The 15,482-nt window shown below is 32.4% G+C and overlaps 2 protein-coding genes across 2 annotated transcripts; both read left to right on the top strand.

Moving 5' to 3' along the window:
* The first annotated feature begins 4,661 nt into the window (after positions 1–4,661).
* LOC106369364 (protein NRT1/ PTR FAMILY 8.3-like) lies at positions 4,662–7,560 on the top strand. The gene is made up of 5 exons (XM_013809526.3): positions 4,662–4,858; positions 5,214–5,313; positions 5,387–5,604; positions 5,691–6,247; positions 6,605–7,560. Exons 1-5 carry the CDS (start codon positions 4,805–4,807, stop codon positions 7,431–7,433), a joined length of 1,758 nt encoding a protein of 585 aa, XP_013664980.2. The 5' UTR covers positions 4,662–4,804; the 3' UTR covers positions 7,434–7,560.
* A 1,108-nt stretch (positions 7,561–8,668) lies between these two features.
* On the top strand, positions 8,669–11,102 carry LOC106369362 (NADH dehydrogenase [ubiquinone] 1 beta subcomplex subunit 7-like). Its single transcript, XM_013809525.3, has 2 exons — positions 8,669–9,088; positions 10,827–11,102. Exon 1 carries the CDS (start codon positions 8,749–8,751, stop codon positions 9,055–9,057), a length of 309 nt encoding a protein of 102 aa, XP_013664979.2. The 5' UTR covers positions 8,669–8,748; the 3' UTR covers positions 9,058–9,088; positions 10,827–11,102.
* The last annotated feature ends 4,380 nt before the right edge of the window (positions 11,103–15,482 follow it).

The following is a 15,482-nucleotide window of genomic DNA, read 5'->3' as shown; positions in this document are numbered from 1 at the left end:
GGATTATTTCATCAATAATACTATATTAATCAAATACGAGATGATTTTAACAAACACATTAACTCATTAATATTGAAATTTTATAAAACCAAATTTTGATAAGTGTGAGACAAAGTTAAGAGATATATTACCTCATTTTTATTTTATTTATTAAGAAAACTAAAACAAATACAAAACATGCCATATAAAAACTATTCTATTTTTAATCTTTAATTACTATAAATTTATATTTATAGAAAATTTTAATTTGAGTATAGAAAATTTAAAACATAGATAAATTTTTTATATAAACATATATTATCATAAAAATATTTTAAACCAATAAAATGCATATTAAACTTACCAGGATTATTTTACTCAAAGTAAAATATTATTTTTTAAAATATGATACTGCGTTGTAGTTCATATTAATTAATATAATAACTATAATCAATTTTTGTTAAAATTTACTGTTAAATTTTTAATATGAACATATTAACATTTCAAATTATTGTTTTTGTTTTATTTCAAAAAATTAAAATTGAAATCTAAACTTATACACATGTAATAAACTAAAAAAAAGAAACTTCTTATAATTATGTCATCTATTTTTAAAATATCTAAATTAAGAAAATCATTATGGTATAGTTTATAGTGTTTTTTGAAATTTAAAACTTAAATTTTAAAAATAATTAATCAAAAACAATGTACATAAAATTTCTAAAAATAATATAAAAATTAAAATTTAGAAAATTCTGGATACAATTATAATTTATATGAAAATTGTAAAAAAAAAATATACTACGCTTTGAAAATGTAGATCAAAATTGAATATTTTTTTAAGTTTTAAAATCATAACAAATTTTAATATATTAAATAGATTAAAATAAAATACTAAATTATATAAACCATATACAAATTGTTTACTAAGACCATTTTTATCCCCACTTCATAATTTACTGCAAAATAGAGTAATGAAAAAAAAAGTGATTATTTCATAAATGAAATGAGTTTTTATTGTTTGTTCATACTTTATTTCCGACTCTATATTTAGAGTAAATTATTGACTGGAATGGAGATGTTCTAATTGACGGCTCTTGTCACTAGCCTGATCTGTAGTGTCTTTTGTATAATAAATAGATGTATATATGGCTTATTAAAATATTAATTGTAATAGTTCTCTGGGCTGGTGGTTTTCAGCTAACCTTACTAAATAGGCATGAAACGTCAAACTTCCTAATGTATGAGGAAAATATGTGATAAGAGCAAATATATTAAATATTGTAATAAAAAAACTTTCTAAACGAATGACAATAAAATTGGAGTCCATTTCGCTCGTACTTGTATAATTTTTGTTTTTGTTTCAGTTTCTTTTTAATACTCTCTATATTTCAAAATACATGCAGTTTTAGGATGTGGCACAACTATTAAAAAGTTTATTTTTTATCTAAAAAGTATTATTAAAATATAAATTAAAAATTGTTCAACTAATCACAAAACATACTATAAAGTTAAAAAATTTATTAAAATATAAAAACAAAAATCAAAAACTCCATAAAATATCATCTATTTTGAAACGGAAGGAGTATGTCATTTGCCTTACGACTACGACTGCTTATATACGTTGTGACCATTTTATGCTCAAACTAATCTGTGAATGAGAAAAAACAGTAACACTAAGCAGCTCATTTTACTCGCAATAAACTTTAAATGTAGATGTAGTGGCGAAATTATTAATTATGTTCAAATGGGTAAAAGTCAATGGTCAACCAAGCATGACTTGAAGTTCAAATGATTAAAAAACTATTTGAAGAATCAAAATGGTGTTTTAAATCATAGGTTGATAATAATTGGATAATACCTTTGAGAACGGAGACACAATAATTCTATGTATGATGTGCACTATGTCACAAGTCAAAGGAAATGCTGTATATCATGTAAATAATCGTTCGATATAATTAACCGAACGAATTCAATACAATCAAAGAACCAAATCTATACAATATAATAAGGAAAATATAAATACAACCAGAGCGATTTTTAAGCCTTTGGTAGAAAAAAAAAACAAGAGAGATTGTTATATCAATGCATGTAATGTGATGCGAAGAAATATTGGGTTTGAGATCATTTTATATTGCAGTACTACGAAATTTACTGCCTAATCATAAAAATAATATAAAATTTTGATATCAAAATCGGTAATTTCAAGTTTTCTATACCGTTATCTTTCATTGTTTTTATTATTCATGTATCAGTATCAGTTACTACTCTTTATTATCGTTTACTGCTTTCTACCGCTAATCCGATGCGTTGAGTTTTTCAGGTTATCTACAGTTAAAATGGGTGAAAGAAGAACACCTGCAAATCTATGTATGAAATAAAATATTAAACGTTTCTATTTTTATTATATACATAATTTTGTAATATTTTTTACTTAATCACGCCTCGCTCGAGAGGGGCCAAAGATGTCGTGAATGGCACGCGTTTTCTTTTCTTGTTGTTTCTTACTGTGTTCAAATGATTGGTGAGTACTCTGTTTCTGTTTCCTGTTAAATCCTTGTCAATAAGAGCATGAGCATCAGTGAACCCCCCTTTGGGGTTCACCTTCTTAATTTTTTATTATTAAAGTTTTTCTTTTTTTCATTTTGATTTTTTTTTTAAAAAAAAAAAAAAAAAAAAAAATTGACCAATCGCAGGCCGCCACGTGTCGTGGGGCCCGCGCTACAGTGATGAACTTTAGGAGAGAGGGTATCATGCAGAAGAGGTGAGAAGGGGTGAGTTCATCACTTTTGCTTTTTTTAATATTTTTTTTTTCTCGTAAAACGTGTGAACCTCCCTCTTGAACCTCTAATGCTCTTGCTCTAACATTCAGCTTTTTAAACTTTTCTTACCAAACAGTCAACACACACTCTGTCTCTCTTTTTGCCAACGTGGCGTAGATTTTTACCGCGGCATGCAATGCAAGCCACTTTTTTATCAAGCCATTTTTTTGCCATTGTTAGTTTGAATATGTAACGTCTATATATGATATTATCTGTTTCTTCGAGATCCATAAGTACTAGATGTTTTTTTATCATCACAATGTATAGATTTGAAAAAGTATGGAGAACCATGTCTTGTGTGAAAAAAAAACGTTCTGTGTGTCCATATTAGAGAATGCAGCCTTAACCAAGTGTGAAAAGCACTTTAGGCTTTAGTCCGTCAAAGCAATATCATGATTAATACCATAGATCCCAAAGATAAAAGTGGTTTTAAAATAAAATAAAGTATGGAAATGAAGTGGAGAAATTATGATTTAGATCATCCCTATGAAACAACACGCACGCCTGTCTTTTGTTTGGTCTTCTAATTCCAACACGACGCCAGATTATTGTTCAATGGGCTTAAAAGCTCAATAACATTCGGACCAAGTTAACAAGTAAAACCGGAAACGGAGAAATTAGGCCCTTTAACGGGGTTCAAAGGCCATTTATTTACAAGTAGAAAAATACAAAAAAAATTCCCTCAGATAACATTTTTTAGTTTTTATCGCAAAAAATAGTTTTAATAAAGAAAATGACCAAATAATTTTTATTATGATAAAAATATATTTTTATCCTAGAGTTAACTAATTTAGATTTATGATTTGGAGTTAAGGAGTAAAATTTTGGAGATAGGGTTTCAAATTAAATAAAAAATTAAAAATTAAAATTAAAATTTTCAAAATAAAAAGAAGCTATTTTGATCATTGTTTTAGGGCTATTTTGTGATAAAAACTTAAAAAATGTTATTTGAGAAAATTGCCCAAAATACAATTTCATTAATCTATTTTTAAATAACAAATAATCTGGCGTTCCAGTAATTTGTTAATTTATTTGCTCTATTTGGTAGGGAAGTTTGTTATTATCTATACTTTTTTCTTCTAAATTAAAAAAAAAATCTTTGATAAAGATGAAATTTATTCTAATGTATGCCAAAATAACATTCATCTATGTTAAAAAGAAATATTCATCTATGATTTACTTTAAACATACAAGAATGTTATTTTGAGAGGAAAAAATAAAATAAAAATGATATTTTTTTTTTAGATTCTAACAATGATATAAATATATATATATATAGTTACTTAATATAAATTTAATTAAAATTTAAAATTTGGTTGAATCGGTTGGACCAATCCGATTATTGATCCAGTTATAACGCCGAGTCAAACATTGATTTAAAGAATCTACATAGGTTTAAACTTTAAATCCTATACTGGAGGTTTTAGAGTAGCCCAATAAGGGTTGTTTAAAAACCCATTACTTTTTTTTTTTGTCAAACGGATCCAAATATATCTGCAAATAATAAAAACGTGTTTAGAAGTTTTTAAAAAATTTGTTTATATTATAAAATAATTGTATCATTAACTAATTCAAGAGAGACATAGCAACGAAAAAAAACTTGAAAACAGAGAAACAAATAAAATACATACATATATCGTTTCTTGGTTAGGGTAAATACAAGTTGGAAAAAATAAAAAAACTTGAAAACAGAGCAACAAATAAACATATATCGTTTCTTGGTTAGAGTAATACAAGTTGAAAAAAATGGACAAGTCGACCCACAAGTCTTATCTTTACGTCGTCAAGAAGCAGAGAAATCGTTATCGCAAAAGATCAGATTGTCGTTGTACACTTTGCTTATTATATTAGTTTGCTTATTATATTATCCGTTTTATTTAATATTTTCACAATTAATTAAAAAAAAAGTCGCGGGGAAAATTAAAATAGAAAACAATCACGTCACGTCACGTCTTCCAAATAAATAAAGAGTAAAGATGGAATCTTAAATCGAAGCGAGAAGGATGGGCTCCATTGAAGAAGAATCTCCTCTCATCGAAGAAGGTTTAATCTCGCAGGTTTGATCATCAATTTCGCTCTTAGGGGTTGTTTCTAATCGATTGAATTTAGGTTAATCTGGATTTTGATTTTTCGCTCTCTCTCTTAGGGTTTTCATTTCTCCAAAAATCTTGACTTGAGCTTGAGTTTGATGATCTTATGCATGTTTGTTTGTTGAGAGATTTTTCTGGGTAATTGCTGTTGATTCCCTTCCATGTATTTATTTATAACCCTTGAGGGTGATTATGATTCCAAATGTATAAACTTTGCCAGAGCAGATCAGATTATGTTTTAGTTAAAACTATTTTGATGCTATTATTGTTCACTGCAATGGTCTTTGGCTAAAAGATGTAATCTTGACTTTTGTTTGACCAGGAACCAAAACTGTATGCTCAAGATGGTTCAGTGGACCTTCATGGAAACCCACCACTTAAGGAGAAGACAGGCAACTGGAAAGCTTGTCCTTTCATTTTAGGTACATTTTGTTTCATATCAATCCTATTCCTTATGTATCTTAACCTTATGAGGATGATGTTTTTAATGTGTAGGTAATGAATGCTGCGAGAGGCTAGCTTACTATGGTATTGCTGGGAATCTTATCACTTACCTCACCACTAAACTCCACCAAGGAAACGTTTCCGCTGCTAGAAACGTCACCACATGGCAGGGGACTTGTTATCTCACCCCTCTCATTGGTGCTGTCTTAGCCGATGCTTACTGGGGCAGATACTGGACCATCGCTTGTTTCTCCGGCATTTACTTCATCGTAAGCACCTTTTCAATGGTTGTGTCTTATCACACAATTGATTTGAAGTTTGAGTTTTGGTTTTCTTTGCTCTGTTTTTGGTTTAGGGCATGTCTGCACTAACTCTCTCAGCATCAGTTCCGGCACTAAAGCCAGCGGAATGCATTGGCACTTTCTGTCCATCAGCAACACCAGCACAGTACGCAATGTTCTTTGGAGGGCTTTACCTGATCGCCCTAGGCACTGGAGGCATCAAACCATGCGTCTCATCCTTCGGTGCAGACCAGTTCGATGACACGGACTCGCGCGAACGAGTTAAGAAAGCTTCCTTCTTCAACTGGTTCTACTTCTCCATCAACATTGGAGCGCTAGTCTCTTCTAGTCTTCTTGTCTGGATCCAAGAGAACCGCGGCTGGGGTTTAGGTTTTGGTATACCAACCGTCTTCATGGGATTAGCCATTGCAAGTTTCTTCTTTGGCACGCCTCTTTACAGGTTTCAGAAGCCTGGAGGCAGCCCTATCACTCGGATCTCCCAAGTGGTGGTCGCCTCGTTCCGTAAATCGACTCTCACAGTCCCTGAAGACGCAATGCTTCTGTATGAAACGCAGGACAAGAACTCTGCTATTGCTGGAAGTCGAAAAATCGAACATACCGATGATTGCCAGTAAGTTTCATCTTCTTCCTGGGAATGAATAGCTTTGCTTTACTAGCTCAACTGAAAGGAGCCATGCCATTGTGTTAGAGGTCCCTTGTTCCAGGGATAGCTAAGACAAGGGTCTTGGGGTTACTAAGAAAACACATTAAATCACTATAATAAATATATAATTTTTTTTTTGTTATTATCAATTTTCAATAAGTTTTAACCAATAAATTAATTAATTTTTTAAAAAATTTACAACATTTTCATAGAAAACACAAAAAATCTATTTTTGTGAACCAAATTTTTTTCTAAAACATCTATTATCCTAACGAGTATATATATAGCTTTGCTTTGTTTAACATGGGGTCTCTATTGATGCAGGTATCTTGACAAAGCTGCTGTTATCTCAGAAGAAGAATCCAGAGCCGGGGACTTCTCCAACTCGTGGAGACTATGTACTGTCACTCAAGTCGAAGAGCTCAAGATTCTGATACGAATGTTCCCTATCTGGGCTTCTGGTATCATCTTCTCAGCTGTATACGCGCAAATGTCCACGATGTTTGTTCAACAAGGCCGAGCAATGGACTGCAAAATAGGATCTTTCCAGCTTCCCCCTGCAGCGCTCGGGACGTTTGACACAGCTAGCGTCATCATCTGGGTTCCTCTCTACGACAGGTTCATCGTCCCTTTAGCTAGACGGTTCACTGGAGTAGACAAAGGATTCACTGAGATACAGAGAATGGGGGTTGGTTTATTCGTCTCTGTTCTCTGTATGGCAGCTGCAGCGATTGTCGAGATCATCAGGCTCCATTTAGCCAACGAGCTCGGGTTGGTTGAGTCTGGAGCTCCTGTCCCCATATCTGTGTTATGGCAGATCCCACAGTACTTCATCCTCGGTGCGGCGGAAGTGTTCTACTTCATAGGGCAGCTTGAGTTTTTCTATGATCAGTCACCTGATGCAATGAGGAGCTTGTGCAGTGCTTTGGCTCTTTTGACCAATGCTCTTGGGAACTACTTGAGTTCGTTGATCCTCACGCTGGTGACTTATTTCACGACGAGGAACGGTGAACAAGGTTGGATATCGGATAATCTGAACTCGGGTCATCTTGATTACTACTTCTGGCTTTTGGCTGGGCTTAGCCTTGTGAACATGGCGGTTTACTTCTTCTCTGCCGCTAGGTATAAGCAGAAGAAGGCGTCCAAGTTATAATGTGGTTGTTTGTTCTCTCTCTCTCTCCTTCCATTACATACAAAGTTTGTTTCCTTTCTTGTGTAAATTGTGTCTGTTTAAACTGTTTGTGTACTCGTTTCTTTCAGTTCCAAACAGTCTTCTCACATTTGCTTTTGCAGTGTTAAATCAATTACAATCTTCTAACCAACAAGTCAATAACTCTCTAAATTTTGTAGTGTTAAATTAGTATATGTACACACGATTACAAGTTATGCATGTTATATGAAATATATATTAAGAAAAAAAAACGAAAAATATGTTGTTTGAGAAAACTACCAAATTGAAGTTTAAAAATGTTCGTGTTACATGTTCAGGATAATTTGGTTTTCTAAGATCGATTGAATGCAATCGTTTCTTCTCTTTTCTGGAAACGAAGATCTGTTTCTTTTCTCAACTGCTTTGGGTTTTCTTTGTAACGGGTGCTCTGTTGAGCTGTTATTTCTTCATTGTGGATGCGCTGATTTTCAGGAGATCTGAATCTCCGGCGAAGATTCTCTGTTGGTGTTGAGTCAGTAAAAATTGTATTTTTTAAATATGTGTTTTCTTCCATTAGTGCACGTATCTCAGCAATCATGTCGACTCAGCTTTCCCGATTTGCTATTGGGTTATAAACAAATGGGCCTATTGTTTAGGCCGTCCTCGTAGTCTTTTTTGGGTTTTTGTTTACCTGGTTTAGACTTTTTGTTGTATATTGTGGACTGTTTGTATCTCTTTATTTTACGTTTTGCCTATCTTTGAACTTCTTTGTAAAATTTAGTTTCATGTTTAATAAATTTCAGATGACAAAAAGAAAAAAGTTCAAAAAAAAACAAAAATGTGAAGATTTTTTTTCTTAACATAAAAATGTTAAATTTTCACTTTTAACCGTTTAAATAGTTTATTTGATCTTTTTTTTAACTAAATCGTTTTAGATAAGTGAAAAATTAACTGCTAAAATTGATTTAACAGTTGATTTTTGTATATCTAAAACAATTTAGTAAAAACAAGATCAAAATAAAAAAAAATTAACAATTGAATGCTAAAATAAATCAAACTAAAAGTTTATGATTTTTTTTTTTGGCTAAGTAAAGACCAGTTCTCAGAATCCACCATCAGTGGTTCGTTCATCTTTTGTATAACTTAAAATGTTGTCGAAAAAATGTAAAAGACCATTGAATAAAACTTGGGCTTAGTAAATCAATTGAGCCCATTCAAACTATGACCCGGAACAAAAAAAACCTGACTACGTCCGGGTCAAGCAAATCGGAGTCGCCAAAGAGAAAGAAGGAGAGAGGTTAGGGATCGCGAGAGGAAAATGGAGGTTCCAGGTTCATCGAAGAAGATGATCGCAACGCAGGAAGAGATGGTGGCAGCCAAAGTACCGCTCGGATACAGAGATCAGTGCGCTCATCTCCTGATGCCGCTCAACAAATGTCGCCAGGCTGAGTTCTTCCTCCCGTGGAAGTGCGAGGACGAGCGCCACGTGTACGAGAAGTGCGAGTACGAGCTCGTGATGGAGAGGATGCTCGCGATGCAGAAGATCCGCGAGGAAGAAGCCAAGGCTAAACAGAATAAGCTACAAGGGAACGGTGTTCCTCTTATCCCTAAGACCGCTAATGCTTAGCCCCTCCTCGGTTCGATCTTCCAGCTTCCCGGTTAGTCTCCGGTTCCATTTGATTGAATTAGATATTCGCGGTTCTATTTTTCGGTTTAGGTTTGGTTGCGAATTGAATGAGATTGTTTGGTGTTTAGATTTGAACATTTGACTAATATTGGATTCAGTTTTGAGGAAAGAGTCTTCTTTTACACCACAAGCATAAGCCTTTTTTGGATCAATCATGCTTGAGAAATGTGTTCTTCTTTGCATTTGATTGTTCTTGTAAGCTATCTCAAGTTTGGATAAGCCTAGTTCCATCGTTAACTCGACTCTCTGCAGGTTGTGTTAGTCTTGTTTCCTGTTACACTCAAAAGCTTAATACATTAGTCTTTAAGTAGGAAGTAATTAACACTATCAGTGTGTGAGCTTGTAAATTGTGTCTTAGATATTATGGCTACAGTTACTTTGGGGTTGTTAGTTATAAATCCTTAGGAATCTTTGTGATTACAGCAGGCAATGAACACTTAGCTCTGTTCTTCTGCTTTTTTACTAAGCCGGAAGAAGAGATTCGCTGATTAACAGGACGCAGCTCAAATTTGCTAGACTATATATATTATGTTTGATTTATGTTCTCTTACTTGTAGGCTTTGAAAGCCTTAAGCTTGGTTATTGTGTGAGCTTGTAAATTGTGTCACAGATAGGCTACAGTCACTTCGTGTTACTTGCTAAATCCTTATGAAGAATCACAGAACGCACTAATGTGTGTCTTAGTCTCCGGTTCATCGGGTCTTCTTGGTGATTTGATTGAATTAGATATTCGTGGTTCCATTTTTCGGTTTAGGTTTGGTTCCGAATTGAATGAGATTGGTTGGTGTTTAGATTTGAACATTTGACTAATATTGGATTCAGTTTTGAGGAAAGAGTCTTCTTTGACGAATTGTTCTTCTTTGCATTTGTTTGTTCTTGTAAGCCATCTCAATCAGTGATGTCTCAAGTTTGGATAAGCCTAGTTCCATCGTTAACTCGACTCTCTGCAGGTTTTGTTAGTCCTAGAGAGTTCTTTTTGCACTCAATTTAGCTTAAAGTACTACTCAGTAGTAGCTTGTAAGTTGTTTCTCAGATATCATGGCTATAGTTACTTTGGTGTTGCTATTTATAAATCCTTAGGACGCTTTGTGATTACAGCACGCACTACACACTTAGCTCTGTTCTTCTGCTTTAAAGATTCTGCAAGAAGATACACTCCTTTATTTGGTTGATTATATATGCATATAGCATATGTTCAGAAGATACATTCCTCTGAACATTTATGTTATCCCACTTCTAGGCTTACAAACTCTTATGCTTGGTCAATGTTTGAACTTGTAAACTGTCTCTTAGATATCGTGGCTAGTCACTATGTTGTACTTATATGAATCTGTAAGAAGCATTGTGAAATTACAGCACTCACTACAGATTTAGGCCTGTGTCTGAACATCTTCTGGTTTAAAGATTCTGCAAAGCAGATACACACTCCTTGATTCGGTGGATTGTATATGCATATGTCGGTCAGTGTCACAACAGCTACATGAATATTCTCTTTATTTATACCTTCTCACTTGCCATTGAGTACTACAATGTTCATTGTCCTTGCCACTATGATTTGACAGTAACGGGTGTTTCTCTGCTCTATAGACAGACACCCGTACTAAATGTTTGGTCTGAGATTCTCTAGCATGTCAATGATTTTGTTTCACCTGACTCTTTTGCTCATTCTTCTTCTGTGTCCTAATTCATACTCTGAAATATTTGGACAGGGAATCTCTGGAACTGTGAAGAAGGTGGGGCTCTGCTTTTCAGTATTTTCTTCTTGTTGGTGATGAAAAATTTGTTGCTACATTCTCAGATGTTCAAAGATTATCTCTCTTTTCGTTTTTTTTCTTCCTCTTGTTTAACTTTGTGAAACTGTTTCACAGAAAGAAAAAAAATAAGATGCAAACACTCATCTTTTTGTTCGTTTTTCTATCTTTAATCTTTGAGAGAGAGAAAATGGAACATATTATATACAATATAAACAATTTCATCGAGTTAAATTTATTCAGCCAATTATATTTAATATAGACAATCGTTTTTTTTTTTTTTTTGCTAAATTTTGTAGACAATCGTCTTCATCGAGTTATATTTTTTTTTTGTCAACCATCGAGTTATACATTTATTCAGCCAATTATAAACAATTGCTTTTCTATAGGTTCCACATTTACATCGAGTTAAATTTATTCAGCCAAAAAATTGTCTTCAACATTTTTCGTTTGTCAACTATGTCTTCAACAAGATAAGCGAAATCCCCTATATTTGACCCTAAATATTAACTTTCATATAATAATCTACAATTTAACTTATTTTATACGAATGTGTAGATGGATGCACATGTTACTACTTTGTAGCGTATCTCCGTGATATATGATGAGAAGGCCAAAAAACATGGAATGAGAGAATAAAAGAGGTTATGCTTTTTTGAAACAAAAAGAGGTTATGCTAAGAAAACATATTAAACCTAAATTCCAATCCCGAAGGATGAAAAGTCAAGAGTTGTTTGGTCCTACTTCCAATAATTATGCACTCACTACTCTAAACTTTTCACATAGCCATGCATTAAACTTTGTCTTTGTAATTTATATATTAGACTTTTGTGGCCCATCCATTCCTAAATCACACTTTTAAACTACTATCTTTCACTTTTGTTCTTCTGTTTACTGTTCTCAAGTGTGAAGGGCTAATTCTTCTCCCTTCTCTCTAGGTGTTTTATGGATTGCACCCTTTTTATATTATTTATTTATTGTCTCGGAATTTGCCTTGTGCTCGCATGTGCTATGAGTCTATGACTGAACTTAATCAGTGGGTGATGAGAATATTGACCCCCCAAAAAAATAAATATTAACAGGTATCAAATCTATAGTTTGGTGAGATTTGCACATCCAAATAACAAAAAAAAAAAGAGAATTTCATCGTTTTGGTATCCAAATCCAGTTGGGTTACATTATCTTTACATATATGTATAAAGTCTTGGTATGATAAACAAACAAACAAAGAGAACTATTGAATGTTTTGATTTTGGTAAAGCCATGAATCATGGACCTCTACAGTCAATTTACTCATTCAATTTCTCTTGGAGCTATTTGTCAACTGCCACACTCATTAAATGTATTGTTTTCATTTTTTTTATCCCACTTTTCCTTATTTTTTTATCACTGAATGAAACTTATATCACAATACCTTGAATTTGTTCTCTTTTATTGTTTGTGTTGTAAATTTTATTATATAGTCTAAAGCGAAAGCGCGTTAATTTTAATAAATAGTCGATTTGGCATACAAATAATCAGTATTTATATTAGTTACAACCTTAGGAAAAACCATTCTTTTTAACTACTTCCGTTTATATATTAGGAAAAATATTTCAGTGTTTACTTCAACAGTCTATGCATGACGGGTGAACCATATGACAGTTAATTTAAATATCAGTTTAGGAAATATGATCCAGAAATTTTTGTAGTCTTGGATGTTAATAGTGTTTTATAAGGAATACAAGAAGGCTACAAATCTCTCAAGTTGTAGCCTTTTTGAGACTTTGTTATCTTAGTCCAATAGTTTGATCATTTGTATTGTCTCTCTTTTGATTATTTATTTTGAACAATGATCATAACCTAGCTTTCTGTAACATTCTTCTGGTGAATATATAGATAATATACGTAACTTCGGTATCTTTGAAAAGCTGGTGACTGAATATAATATTCTAATTAGCAATTACCGTCTAATCAAACATTAATCTTTTCTCAACCATGGGGCATCATTGTTTAAATTCTCTTAAATCGCTTTAGCGATTTGGTATATAAAGCGATTTGGTATATACGCAGAATTCCACATGTTTATAATAATATAGAGAATGTATTGAATGAGAAGAAAAGGGAGAGAGAGCATAGTAGTCTACGTTAAAGGTCAATGACACCTCTATTTGATTGTGTCTGATTTATGTTTTTTTCCTTGGGTAAAGGTCTTAGTTTTGTTTAAAATAAAAAGACGACGACTTTGTTAAGTTTTTTTTTTTTCAATAAATAACTTTGTTAAGTTTGTTTATTATTTTATCCTCTTAAATTAATATTCATATTTTTTTGCACTTCTTTTTTTATTGAAAAAAGGCTTTCAAATTTTTTTGCACTTCTTGATAGCGCGAAACCACGTGTGAGTTGTCTTATAAATAACTTGGAATCTATTATCTATAATACTACGAGAAATCGTACACGTAATGTGAGTAACGAGTAACCAACCGTGGGATAATTAATAAAGTATTATGATTTTTGTAAAGGAAATACTACTAGTATGAAATCTGTCCCGAATGGAATTTATAAGACATGCATGTAGTCGGACGGTGTTGGTAAAAGGAGGGACTGAGATTACATATACTGTATTCTTTAATATTTTTTCGAGGGATGATTTATGCTCACTAAAAGTATTATCAGAAGTTGATTTGAAACGAACTTATTCGGGACAAGAGAACCTATTAAGATCCAGAATTTTGTAATTAAATTAAAAATTATCACAAGTTAATTGGATCCCTAGATAGAAAACTGGAGAAATGATTAATTATATATGGCCTAAAAGCATTTCTAACTCATCTCTATTTTACAGGTTTTTATTACAAAGAAAAATATAGAAGAAAATTTTGTTGTAATAGATGTTTTCAGTGGAACCACAATTTGATATTATCACATGAACCATTTGATACATTTGAAAATAACGAATGATAAAATTTTTAATGGAAAAGACACCTCTTAGTCAACACTTTTAAAATTTGCTTCTCTTGAAAAAATACTGGAGAAAGGCAAATCTTAAAGAGAAAGAAGAAGAAGAAACCTGATGATCCTTTCATTGAGGCTGTCTTCTTGAATACTTCCTAACTTGTCAAATTGATTTCTTGAATACTTCCTAACTTGTCAAATTGATGATTCATGAATCAACAGTGACCTAGTTAGTGGTTTATTGTAGAGTTTTAAAGATCAAAATAATGGATGTTGAATCATTTGGATTCAGTGGATACATCAGAAGTCTCTCAGTTTTACATGTTGAGATGGCAGAGTTGTTATGGATAAGAAAATGTTCTAAAATAATTTCTGGTTCATTCATTTTGAGTTAACCATAAGTTATGTCAAAGAAAAATCTTTATCCTTTTAGATTAAAGTTTATAGAGTTATTATTAGATCTAAAATCTCTTCTAGGACTTCAGGAGTTTTGATTTTCAACTATTTAAAATCTAACGTTGATTTTGTTAATACTTATGATTATTCGAAAAGATACAATATGCAATGTAAATATATAACTTTTCATAGAATATTTAGATGTGCCAAAACCGTAGGCAATAACCTATATAGAAACAAAATGAATGGGAAATGAGAGAACACAAATAATAATAGAGAATTAGGGGGGGAGGGAACGAAGTCAAAACGGTGGTCCAAAAGATATTAGGAAGGACCGTTGTAAGTTTCTGAAATCAGAAAGTTAAACACGAAACCCCAACGAAAAACAAAAATAGGAACAATTATTAATGCTATGGTCAAAGCTTAGCAGCAGCTGGCCTATATAAATTTGGGGCAATATATGGTGAAAAAGAGCGAGTAAAAAGTCTGATGAAGTGTTAGACGAAACTTGTTCATTGGGGTAAATCTCAAATCCCTACAAGGTAAATATTATAGACCCATGTGTAGACAAGAGATTAGTATTGGATGATCAAAAGTAGTCAGTTCTTTTTTTGCATGCAAGTTGTATATTATAGCCTTGTGTAGATATCTCTGATTCTCTGGTACGTTGATATGCATCTCTTTAAACTATTTATATATTTTAAGATAATAATAATAATGGGGTCAAGAGTCAAGGCTGATGTAACCAAAGCCAAAACAATTTTCGTATAATTACCATTTTTGTAGATTATATATGGCTATGTCCTTGTAGCTACGTCAAAAAACAAATCTCACCTCGTTTTTCTTAATAAACAAATTTATAAAGTACCAAATAAAAACACTAAAACATTCCAGCTGGTTACTTTTTATACCTTCGTTATAAAAAAAAAATGTCTTTACGAGATCTGAGTATCGCCAAATCTTCACGTATGTCGTGAACAATTCATAAACCTATGGTTTTAGCTCTTTTCAGTGTAGATTTTCTTACGTTTTTTTTTAGATTTTCTTAAGCTGAAATAATATTTTACATAATTTGATTCAAATTTTGATTTGTAAATATAATTATCCAAAGAGAAAAAGACTAGGATAGCACCAAACCAAGTTTATGTTCCCAAAGTAGCACTCAAGGTTCAAAGTCACAAAAATATGTTTCATTAAAGAGGTAAATATACATTTATACCCCTTGGGTTAATTAATCCAAACCTTAGGGTTTAGAGTTAAGGGGTGGGGTTTTGGAATTAGGGT

The sequence above is a fragment of the Brassica napus genome, chromosome A6 (assembly GCF_020379485.1).
Source record: "Brassica napus cultivar Da-Ae chromosome A6, Da-Ae, whole genome shotgun sequence".
Taxonomy (NCBI): domain Eukaryota; kingdom Viridiplantae; phylum Streptophyta; class Magnoliopsida; order Brassicales; family Brassicaceae; genus Brassica; species Brassica napus.
The sequence above is the reverse complement of the archived record's forward strand: the minus strand, read 5'-3'. Positions and strand labels throughout refer to the sequence as shown.